Source organism: Telopea speciosissima, chromosome 9 (genome assembly GCF_018873765.1).
Source record: "Telopea speciosissima isolate NSW1024214 ecotype Mountain lineage chromosome 9, Tspe_v1, whole genome shotgun sequence".
In the NCBI taxonomy this organism is placed as follows: Eukaryota; Viridiplantae; Streptophyta; class Magnoliopsida; order Proteales; family Proteaceae; genus Telopea; species Telopea speciosissima.
The window spans coordinates 17,922,906-17,934,086 of NC_057924.1; the positions used below are offsets into that span (position 1 = coordinate 17,922,906).

The following is an 11,181-nucleotide window of genomic DNA, read 5'->3' on the forward strand; positions in this document are numbered from 1 at the left end:
CTATGGCAATATGGTGGTGCTGCACTCCCTCTTAGTGATTTCTGGGTTAGGACAGCTCATGACTGCAATTGGGGAAGCTCCATCGTGCACTGAAGTGATTTCTGTGTGTCCTTTCGTGCTCATCAGGTCTTTCCAAGAGGCTGCGAAAGAGATCTCTCCATAATTCCCTCGTCTGATGAGTTTCTCCTGTGTAGCCTCTTCAATGATTTCAGGGGCAGAAGAGATTTCAACCGCGTGATCTATGTGGTGTTGTTTCTCTTTCTCTTCAGTGGTTTCTAAGCTAGAACAGGTGTTCATGACTGGACAAGATGGAAACTGTCCATCCTCTCGATTATCTAATTCTTTCAAATCACGAAAAGAATATTTGGCATCAGTAGTCCAGGTATCTAATGGATGTCTAGTTGAAGTGGATTTTTTTCTTGATAGATTCCACCTTGCCAGATTGTGCCACTGCCTGAGGCCCTTGGCAACACGCTCGGCAATATCTAATTCTTGTAAATCAGAAACTGAAGTTTCAATGGTTTCAGTTAGCCGGGTTTCTGATGAATGTCTGGGTGAAATGGATCTGCTTTTAGACAGATTCTGCCGTGCAAGGTTGTGCCATTGTTTTAGACCCTTTGCAATACGTGCTGTGAATATTGCTTCCTTCATTCCCGAGCCCATCTGTTCAGCCATTAACCAAGATGGAAAAGCAATGGTTCAATAGAAAATTGTATACTCTGACCCTGGTCCTGTTTTGCAATTCCTATGAGCTCTGATTCCCAACACTTTAAAATGTTGCAGCATTCATTATAAATGTAGGGAAGTAGTTTTGTCTGGGAGTGTGACCTACACCAGCGTTCCCATGTGTCTATCTCTCTCCTCCTCAAAACAAAGGGGAAAATGTGTCTTTTCAAATGAAGAGGAGAGAGATAGACTCATGGGAATGCTGGCATAGGCCACACTCCCGTACAGAGAACTTTCTCCCATAAATGTATATATGTTTTTACCTATTGAGGTAATCCCACATCGGCTATGGATGCTTCGACTATCAAGTATAAGAGACCACTCACTTTGAACCCATTGATTTTAAGATGGAAGCTTAATATTACCTGTGTTACAAGTGCGTAAAGAGGGAGTATCATATACCCACAGAGGAACTGGACGATCAAACCCATGGTAATTTGGATGGCGATGCTCTCTATCTCCCGATGGAAGCAAGATCTCAAACCATATTCATACTGTTGTAGTTAACTGGGTCAACCATGGGATCTAAATAAATCTCCAAACTTAACAAAATCAGATACTTACCCAAGCCCAGGTGAAGAATGCCAACTGAAATGAGTTCTGCAATGAGATGTCCAATAGTGTTGTTCAGGATTTAATGATGTATAAACAATAACTATTACATGATTAATACATTCTTATGGATTAATAAAGACAACAAGTGTTACTTTTACCTGGAATAGGATGAAATGGATGAGATGGAGAAGCCACTGCGGTCGGCCAAACCAGAAGAGATCATTGTTGGGCTTCACAAGCAAAGTTCCTTGTACCACTGGGGACTTGTTCTGACTCTCCAAACACATTTTTGTTATAATTACTTCCAACTTTGTCCCCACAACCAGAACCATCTGTAGTAGAAAGTAATCAAGCAAATGAAAAAGGAAAGAAAAGCATTGTTTCCATTTGATGTCCTCCCTCTTTACAAATTGGGATCAGGATCCTACCATTAAAGGAATAAAAGGTAGCCAGAAATAGTCATAGAAACCTGCAGATGAGTTTCCAGAAGTGAGGAACGGTAAGACAGTCATTTAATCATTTGCATTATTGTTTTACTAATTTTTCTCTTACCATGTGCATGAAAGAAAATGAATAGTACAGAGAAGATCCAGATCCAAAGGCTGCAAAAGAAAGACCAAGTGATTTAGAATCTCACATTCTTCTTTTTGAGAAAAGTTCCCGGCCACTTTCCATTATAAATAAGAAATGTTTATGAGGTTGGCTACGCTGCATGATGTACAGTCAGTGCTCAACACCTGTCCCACCCACTTCCATTTAGAACATACAGAGGAGCATTTCTAGAAGCAAAAAGGATAGTTGTTGAGCGGTCACCGTATTTGCAGCAGAACTAGGACTCGTCAAATTTCAGTCTCAAATACAATTATTTATCCTTCCATATAATGTTGACGGTCTCTGCATCCTTTAGTAGCCTTTAAACTTTTTTGGTGATTTTTTTGTCACGTGGCAAACTCCGATTAGACTGAAATTTGACATGTGAATATAGGACTTTGGGATCTATTTTGTCCATACATTTTCAGGCCCCCATCTGAACTGCCACGTGGTAGAATAAATGTGAGGTGGACTCATTCCAGAATTCACCATAAGGGTGACAATTAGAATCTCATTTTTCAAAGCCATTTTGTGTTTGTTTTCTTTAGGTGATCATTTACCTGATTCCCACCACATGCTCAAAATCATCATCAAAGGCTCTGCTGAGGAACTTTTGGAAGTTGAAGTCACTGCCTTCAGCAAAGTGGGCCTAATAAGTAACCACAGGAAAGGATCTCATGAATGTGTCTATTTCTAGTGTTTTTCTGGTTCTTATTAAACTTATCCAAGAATGTTGGCCATCAATAAGAGAGGCTGAGATTTGCATGTAACTTATTTGGGGCTTTTGTGGGGCCCAACAAACTGGGACTTTAATTAGAGAGAGGGCCCATTAAAGTGGTCGACCTGGGCTTCAGCTTCATGTTTCGCCTCTCAGCCCAACCCAATGGGAGGGCCCAAATAAATCCACATAATTTTTAGGGTTATTATTTTGGCCAAATGTTCTCTGTGCTGGGAACGCAGGTTGCACCCAGACACATGGGGATGGGCGAAATGACCACCCTACCCCCCGAATGGCAGGCTGCGTTGCGGCATAGAGAACATCAGCCCTATTATTTTTTTCACAGAACAACTGAGGGACCCAATTACCATTATGAACCCATTGCGAAGAGTGAAGTAATCAGCTTTGGCAATGGAACCACTGAATTGTCGAAAGAAACAGACCTGATGGAAAGAAAGAAGTATTCTTTTGTCTCAGGAATAATACACAACTTATGAACCCAAAAACTGTAGACAATTGTAGTAAACCAGGGATTGAAAATAATCAATCTGAGTCACTGAGGAAATAGTACTCCCAGTGATTGGTTTAGAATTAAAAATTTAAACTGAAAAAGAAGAAACTTACAGGCCAAAGCAGAAGAGGGTATTGGCTCCAGCATTTTAGATGGCGCCTTCCAAATGATGTCTGACGGGTGAACCTGAATCTCTTTGGGTCTGTGCATTTGTTTTTTTATTAAGAAAGAAAAGAAACAGGAAGTAAGAAGAGAGAGAGAGAGAGAGAGAGATCATAATTCAATGGGATTTTAACTACAGTTACATAATTTCATCAAAAAATAAAATAAAATCACAAACTACAGCTACATAAGAAAGAGGGGAGGGGAGTGTTTTATGGCACAAGGTGAAGACATAAAGGTGAATCATAACCTCCTGCGTATTTGACCAAATATTGGATTCCCTCCTAAACTTGGGAACCCAATATTTAGTCTTATCTTCCACCTCATCTAATTGAGAAGAATCAATTATAATCCCTTGTAATCTTTTGTAATCCATTGTGTGTAGTGTACATACCTAACATAGATTAGGTTATCTATGTAAACTCTACACCTATATATTATGTAATATTCAATACAATCAATCAAGGAAATCACATGCAATAATATCCAAGTCTAATATGGTATCATGAGCCAATTATAGGCTAACACCTAAATTAGACCCACCCACTCCCTTCCTCTTTCAAACGTTCCCCCCTCTCTAGTCTCTCATTTTTCTCCATCTTCTCTTCTACCTCCTCCATGGCTGCCCAAATCCCCACATCTGGAGCATTCACCACCATGTCTCCTACCACCATCCTTTCTCCTCCATCTTCCACATCCGCCCATCACCTTCTCTCTCTCAAGCTTACCCCCACTAATTATCTCCTTTGGAAGACTCAACTGGAGCCCTTTCTTCAAGGGCAAAACCTCTACAGATATGTTGATGGCACCTATCCCTGCCCAACCGATGGCATTGATGCCTCTTTTTTGCGCCTACAAGATGCTCTACTTCGATCATTGCTCATTGCCTCTCTCTCTGAGGACGTTGTTCCTCTTGCAATTGGAAAACTCACCAGTCATGATCTCTGGACAACTCTACAAATTACTTTTGGCTCTCCATCTCAAACTAGGCTGATGGCCCTTCACATTGGCCTCAAAGACTCTATGCAACACCCTGATGAGACTGTCTCTGTTTTTCTTCATCGCCTTAAAACTATGGCGGATGAACTTGCTGCAGCCGGTCAACCCATCACGGATGAGAACTTCAATTTACATGTATATCGAGCTTTGAAGGCGGAACTCAAGGACATTGTTCCTTCATTGCTTACAAGGACTGGACCCCTTCCCTTTACTAAACTCCACTCGTTGCTATTGAGCCACGAATTTCTGAAGAGCTCCTCTCTTCATCCCCCTGCATTCATGGCCACTGTTCCCACTGCCCATCTCACCTCCAAGGATTCCCCCGATGCTCAGATCTCTCATTCTGGTTGTGGGTCTTCCCGTGGACGATGTTGTCGTGGTTCTGGCAGCTTTTCAAGAGGGCGGGGTCAAGGCCGAATGTGGTGCTCCCTTTGTCGCCGCAATAATCATTCCGATGTGAACTGTTACTATCGTCAACGTGGACCACCCGCTGCCCATTACACATCCCCCAACCCCTTTCTCCATAACCCCTCTCCCTTCCCTACCCCTAACTGTCACGGCACCACCCCCTCCTTCCCACCCCCTACCCCCCATCTGCGGCCCTAACTTGGTACCCCGATACGGGGGCCACACACCACGTTACCCCGGATCTCCAAGCCCTTGCAAACTACGATACATATGGTGGTAATGAGCAGCTTTTTGTTGGTAATGGTAAGGGACTGCCGATCTCGCACATCGGTTCCGCCTCCATCACTTCTCCTTCATCTTCTATTTCTTTTCATTTACGTGATATTTTACATGTTCCTTGCAATTCTAAACTTCTCCTCTTCGTTCAAAAATTTGCTACTGACAATAATGCATTTTTTAAATTTTACCCATCTTTCTTTCTTGTGAAGGATCGAACAACCAAGGAGGTTCTTCTGTCCGGCCCGAGTAAGGATGGATTGTATGTCTTCTCCTCGTCGTCCTCTCAAATGAGTGCTAATATTGCTGCGAGAACGACATTGGATGGGTGGCATAGTCATTTGGACCATCCCCATAAAGTTTTGCTTCTTCGTATGATTCGCCAAAATAATTTGCCTTGTAATAATAAATCCCTATCCCCCCTTAGCAAGGCTTGCCAATTAGGAAAATCTTGCCGTTTACATTTACCCCTTTCCCCCTTTAGAAGTTTATTTCCGCTTGAATTACTTTTTAGTGATGTTTGGGGCCCTGCCCATGTTCCCTCTGTTTCTGGCCATAAGTACTTTGTCATCTTCGTGGATGACTTTTCCAAATACATATGGTTATACCCAATGACCCATAAATCTGAAGTTTTTGATATATTTCGTCGTTTTCAAACTATGGTTGAACGCCAGTTTTTGCAAAAAATTATTTCCATCCAAACCGATTGGGGGGGGGGGGGGTGAGTATCGCACTCTCCCCTCCTTCTTTGCCCAAATTGGCATTCAACATAGAATTTCGGCCCCCCATACCCATGAGCAACAAGGCTCTGTTGAGAGGTGACATCGCCACATTGTTGAGACTGGCCTCTCTCTCCTTGGCCATAGCTCTGTTCCCCAGCAATATTGGCACAACGCATTTGACACCGCTGTTTATCTCATAAACAGAATGCCCTATCGGGCTTCCATGAATCTTTCCCCCTTCCAAATATTATTTCACAAAGCGCCCGATTACTCTTTTCTTTGCGTATTTGGGTGCTTATGTTTCCCCTTTTTAAGGCCATATAATCACCACAAAATGGACTACCGGTCTACCCCATGTGTATTTCTAGGTTACAGTAACTCTCACACGGGCTATATTTGCCTTGACCGATCTACCAATAAAATATATATAGCTCGGCATGTCCGGTTTCATGAATCTGAGTTTCCTTTTGTCACAAAGTTCTCCTCCCCCACACCCTCACCGGCACCTCTACCATCACCTCCTTGGGCAATTGCTCCCACTAACTTACCATCATTACCCACTCCCCCTTCACCATCTCCTCAAGATAACCATCCTCTCCTCACTCAAACGACCCCAACCCCTCCTCAAGATAACCATCCTCAACCAAGCCCATACCCACCCCCACCCCCACCCCAACCCCAACCAAGCCCATACCCATCACCACCCCAACCGGGCCCACATCCCCCGCCCCCTCAACCAAACACCTCCCCCTCCCCCATGAGGCGCACCAGGTCTCTCCATGATATTTACCTCAACAGCACTCCCACCGCCCTATCTACCACCACCCCCTCCACCATTGAGCCCACCTGTTTCACTCAGGCGAACAAGATTTTGGAATGACGAACGGCGGTGACAGAGGAATTTAATGCCCTTTTAAAAAATGGCACTTGGGACCTTGTACCACCCCCTCCCCCATCTAAGAATATTGTGGGCTGCAAATGGGTGTATCGAGTCAAGCGGAAAGCGGATTGATCTCTTGAGCGATATAAGGCCCGCCTTGTTGCAAAGGGCTATCATCAACAGCCTGGGCTTGATTACACTGAAGCTTTCAGTCCGGTTGTCAAGCCCACAACCACTTGGTCTATTTTATCTCTAGCTATCTCTAATGGTTGGTCCATATGCCAATTAGATGTTCACAACGCTTTCTTACATGGCGTCCTATAAGAAGAGGTCTACATGTCTCAACCTCCGGGTTTTGTTGATCCAGCTAAGTCCAATCATGTATGTAAATTATTGAAGTCTCTATATGGGCTCAAACAGGCTCCAAGGGCGTGGTTCACACGCCTCTCTCAGTTCCTTCTTAGCATTGGATACAGGGCCTCGCAGACGGATCCCTCTTTGTTCATTTATCGGCAGGGTACCAACATCTTATTTGTTCTTATATATGTTGATGACATAATCGTCACCGAGAATTCCCCAAGTCGTATATCCGCCCTTCTCCAGCAACTAGCGGCGGAATTTACAATCAAGGACTTGGCCCCGTTACACTTCTTTCTAGGCATTGAGGCTTTCCCCCATGCCCAGGGTCTCCTCCTTTGCCAATCTCGTTATATTGGCGATCTATTGACTAAGGTAGGTATGACAGACTGCAAGCCTCTACAAACACCAATGGCCACTTCAATGGCCCTTATAGCTACCTCTGGCTCTCTTATGACCGATCCCACACTCTATCGCTCTATTATTGACGCGCTTCAATATGTTACATTGACCAGACCAGATGTGGCATTTGTAGTGAATAAGGCATGCCAATATATGCACGCCCCAACTGAGAATCATTGGATGTTGGTCAAGTGGATTCTTCACTACCTCAAGGGCACCCAGTCCCATGGCCTATTGATAGATCGCCACTTTGATCTTCGGTTACAAGCCTTCAGTGATGTTGATTGGGCTGGCTGTGGTAATGACAGGAAATCCACCGGTGGATTTGCAATCTTTCTTGGTACCAACCTCATCTCATGGATATCACGCAAACAACGCACCGTTGCATGCTCTTCCATTGAAGCCGAATACAAGGCCTTGGCAGATGCAGCTGCTGAGCTGATATGGTTTCAATCTTTATTCACAGAGCTTGGCATTCCATTATCTGGTCCACCCATCTTGTGATGCGACAATATTGGTGTCACATATCTCTCCGCCAATCCGGTGTTTTACGCTCGGACCAAGTATGTTGAAATTGACTTCCATTTCGTACGGGATTGAGTCACCAAACGTGAGTTACTAGTCCAATTCCTCTCCACTAAGGATCAGCTCGTCGACATTCTCACCAAGGCCCTAGCAACGGCCCGGTTCCAATTTCTTTGTGACAAGTTGAAGCTCCGATGCTCAGGACCTTCCACTTGAGGGGGCGTATTGACCAAATATTGAATTCCCTCCTAAAATTGGGAACCCAATATTTGGTCTTATCTTCCACCTCATCTAATTGAGAAGAATCAATTATAATCCCTTGTAATCTTTTGTAATCCATTGTGTGTAGTGTACACACCTAACATAGATTAGGCTATCTATGTAAACTCTACACCTATATATTATGTAATATTCAATACAATCAATCAAGGAAATCCCATGCAATAATATCCAAGTCTAATACTGAGAACTGCACTCTACTAGTAATGCACCAATAAATTGAGAAAGCGGTTGTCTTCAAAAGAATCTGAATCATCTCATTCTACAAAGAAAATAGTTACTCTCCTACAACGACTAAAGAACCAACATGCGGCAAAGGTAAGAAAAACAACCTTTTCCTCTTAAGGGTCATTTTTTTCCCTTAACCCTACAATTATTGTAGAACCCAATCACTCTCTAAGAATGATTTTTTTTATATTTATTTTTCATTTTTTCCTCCCTTTTGTTTATGGGAGAAAGAACACCACCTGACCGCGTACCTGCATCATACACAGCGGGGCACAAAATACCACCCTGCCCCTAGAAAAGCAGGGGTGTGCCGGTCATTTGGTGCCCCGCTGTATCTGGGCAGAGGTACACAAAGGGTCCTTTTCCCTTTGTCTATTTATTTAATTCCATCCGTTTCTTTTTCTTCTTCTTCTTCTCCGAAGAAAGCTCCCAACCTTACCCTGTCACGCAACCCCACCCCATCGTCAACCCGCCCTTTCTTCCCTCCCTTGACCACTACTGTCCATCTACGTAACGTACGGTATAGTACACCTATAAAATTTGAATTTTCTTTGGTTAGAACTTCGTAGAGGAAAAAGAAAGAAGAGGGAACGTACCGTTAGCGATTTGATAGTCTAGGGTTTTCGTTTCTTCTTCCCATGTTTTCCACTTTCTCATCTGAAATTTTGTTTAATTAACAAAATGCAATTACGTACAAGACAAATAAACACTACGACAAAAGAAGAAAGGAAGAAAAACATATCAGCTTATGGCCCACGAGAAAAACTACCAAAAATAATACAAAAAACAAGTGGATCTTTGACAATTTGTTTGATCACCAGCTAAAGATAAAGTCTTTTTTCTCAATAGGAAGGCCCAATTAAGAAGAATTGAACTCATGAACTCTTAATTGTGAACCACTTGGCTTTAAACCTTTCATTGTTCATTGACCAGAAAAGAGGGAACATTAATAAATGAGATTGATTTGAATGGCCTATTTAGTCCCAAATCTGATAATTCATTGTTTGTTAATCATAAGAATCACAAATGGAGGAAACATTACGGAGCTCTGATACTGACTTCTCTAATGTCAATACAATGGAAACATCTCTCTCTAAGTCAAGAGAAAAAGATTGAATTGAAATCACCTTAGCTATCCCAAGAGACATGATTAGAACACCATATAGGACATGGAACACCGCCAGCGTAAAGATGAAGATTTGTAATTGCCGTACACCTTCCCTTGACATCAGTGACACCATCCCCTGCTATCCATCATGCTTGTTACATACGTTTTTTTGGATGAATGATTAATATATTCAACGAAGCCTAAAATTTCTTTTTCTCCCCCAAAATAGAGGAAAGAATAATAAAGAATAGAGAAAGAAGACAAAAAGAGAAACTCCACAACAAAACAATGGCTTATCAAGGGAATCTGTAGAGGATACAAGTGGAAACAGAGAGGAACTCAAAACCACAAGGTATCGTGACCAACTCCGAGAAGAGCAAGATCAAGATTACAAGATCACACCTTGATCAATAGGACGCCGAAGAGGCAGCTAGGGAGATACCCATTTATATCACCACCCGTTTTTTTTTTTTTTTGTTAACTAGGGTATCCAGGCTTTCGGCGTAACTATTCCTTCGGGTCCATGCATATGAACCCCATAGTCATAGGACCGGGTCATTTAAGGATGTAAGTGGAAAGCCAATTAAATCCAAGGTGAGTGGCCCCAAGCAAGTAAGAGTATAGGTTGCTTGTCGATTTAGACCAATGCCCATGCCAACTCCGCTACCCCCTTCGGATTAAGCACCACCCTTACAGGGATGGCAAATTGATTTTTGGCGAAAAATAGCCTCATGGGTTCTTAGCTTGTTAGATACTTACAATTGGAAAACAACAATGGAAGAGCTTACTTACTTCAAAAACAATAAATCCATATCCCTCACCTTTGCTGCACAAGAGGATTCCTCTATACTTTGAGTAGCAGCTAGTGGTTTGGAGGTTAGTTCTGCTTCTTGTTGAGGGACAACAGAGGAGTATTCTTGTTCTTCTACTTCTACTTCTACTTCACATGGAAGAAAAGAGTTCGCCAAAGCCTTTGTCACGCATATCTTGGATATTTGCACTTCCGTAATCGTCAGAAGCAATGATACGAAACCCAATATTATTAATTCTACAATAAAAAATACATGTAGATGTTATTGCGTGTTTGTGTTCTGAGACTTTATAAGGTAAAACTCATTCTGAAAAGCTAGTCTTAAAAAAGAGGGTGTCCAAGTCCTTATAAGCCTTTCCATCGGATAAAGAAAAAAACGAAAAGAGAAGAAAGAAAAGCTCATGACCTGTTTTGATCTTTTGGAGTGCCCGATTTAGAGACTTCCTCTTTGTTCTCTTGAGAAACTGCAAACATTCAAAATAGTAAAAAAAATCTCAACCATGGACTCATCAACCGGACAATTCATAACATTCATACATGCATGCATTTACATACATACATACATACATACCTCGGTTAGAAGGTGGAGTGCACCCTCAATGAGCAAAGAGAGAAGGATGAGGACCAAACAGACGATTGAAATAGCCCATGTAGGTGTCTCCTCCAGGGAACCATTTTCTGTGTTCATCTGATCAAACTGACCTTTTTCTTGTTTGTATCTGCTTCACGTTATGAGGGATATATATATATAAGTGGTGAACAGAGATAGAAGATAATTTTTGAATGGCGCGTCTGGGTCTTACTGGGGACCATGGATTTATTTAGGGGTGTCAATTCCAAGCCTGGGCCGGTAGAATCGATCGATCCTGTCCGGTTAAAGTCTGGCCCGTTTATTAAATCTGACGCATTTAGTAACCGGGCGA

General features: G+C 42.5%; 1 protein-coding gene across 1 annotated transcript; it reads right to left on the reverse strand.

Annotated features, from left to right (window-relative positions):
* On the reverse strand, positions 1-10,946 carry LOC122638699 (MLO-like protein 12). Its single transcript, XM_043831551.1, has 14 exons — positions 10,830-10,946; positions 10,665-10,722; positions 10,269-10,495; positions 9,467-9,583; positions 8,936-8,996; positions 3,215-3,303; positions 2,959-3,033; positions 2,433-2,521; positions 1,834-1,883; positions 1,710-1,750; positions 1,440-1,613; positions 1,291-1,326; positions 1,092-1,220; positions 1-663 (listed from the first exon to the last, which is right to left on the reverse strand). The coding sequence occupies exons 1-14, from the start codon at positions 10,944-10,946 to the stop codon at positions 1-3; spliced, it is 1,926 nt and encodes a 641-aa protein (XP_043687486.1).
* Between the last annotated feature and the right edge of the window lie 235 nt (positions 10,947-11,181).

Excerpts from the sequence above, each read along its gene's own strand:
- LOC122638699 (XM_043831551.1), bottom strand. The coding sequence starts at position 10,946 with ATGAACACAGAAAATGGTTCCCTGGAGGAGACACCTACATGGGCTATT. Across the intron at positions 3,304-8,935 it reads AGACTATCAAATCGCTAACG|ACCCAAAGAGATTCAGGTTC; the intron begins GTACGTTCCCTC and ends ACAAATGCACAG. Across the intron at positions 1,221-1,290 it reads CATTCTTCACCTGGGCTTGG|TATGAATATGGTTTGAGATC; the intron begins GTAAGTATCTGA and ends TAACTACAACAG.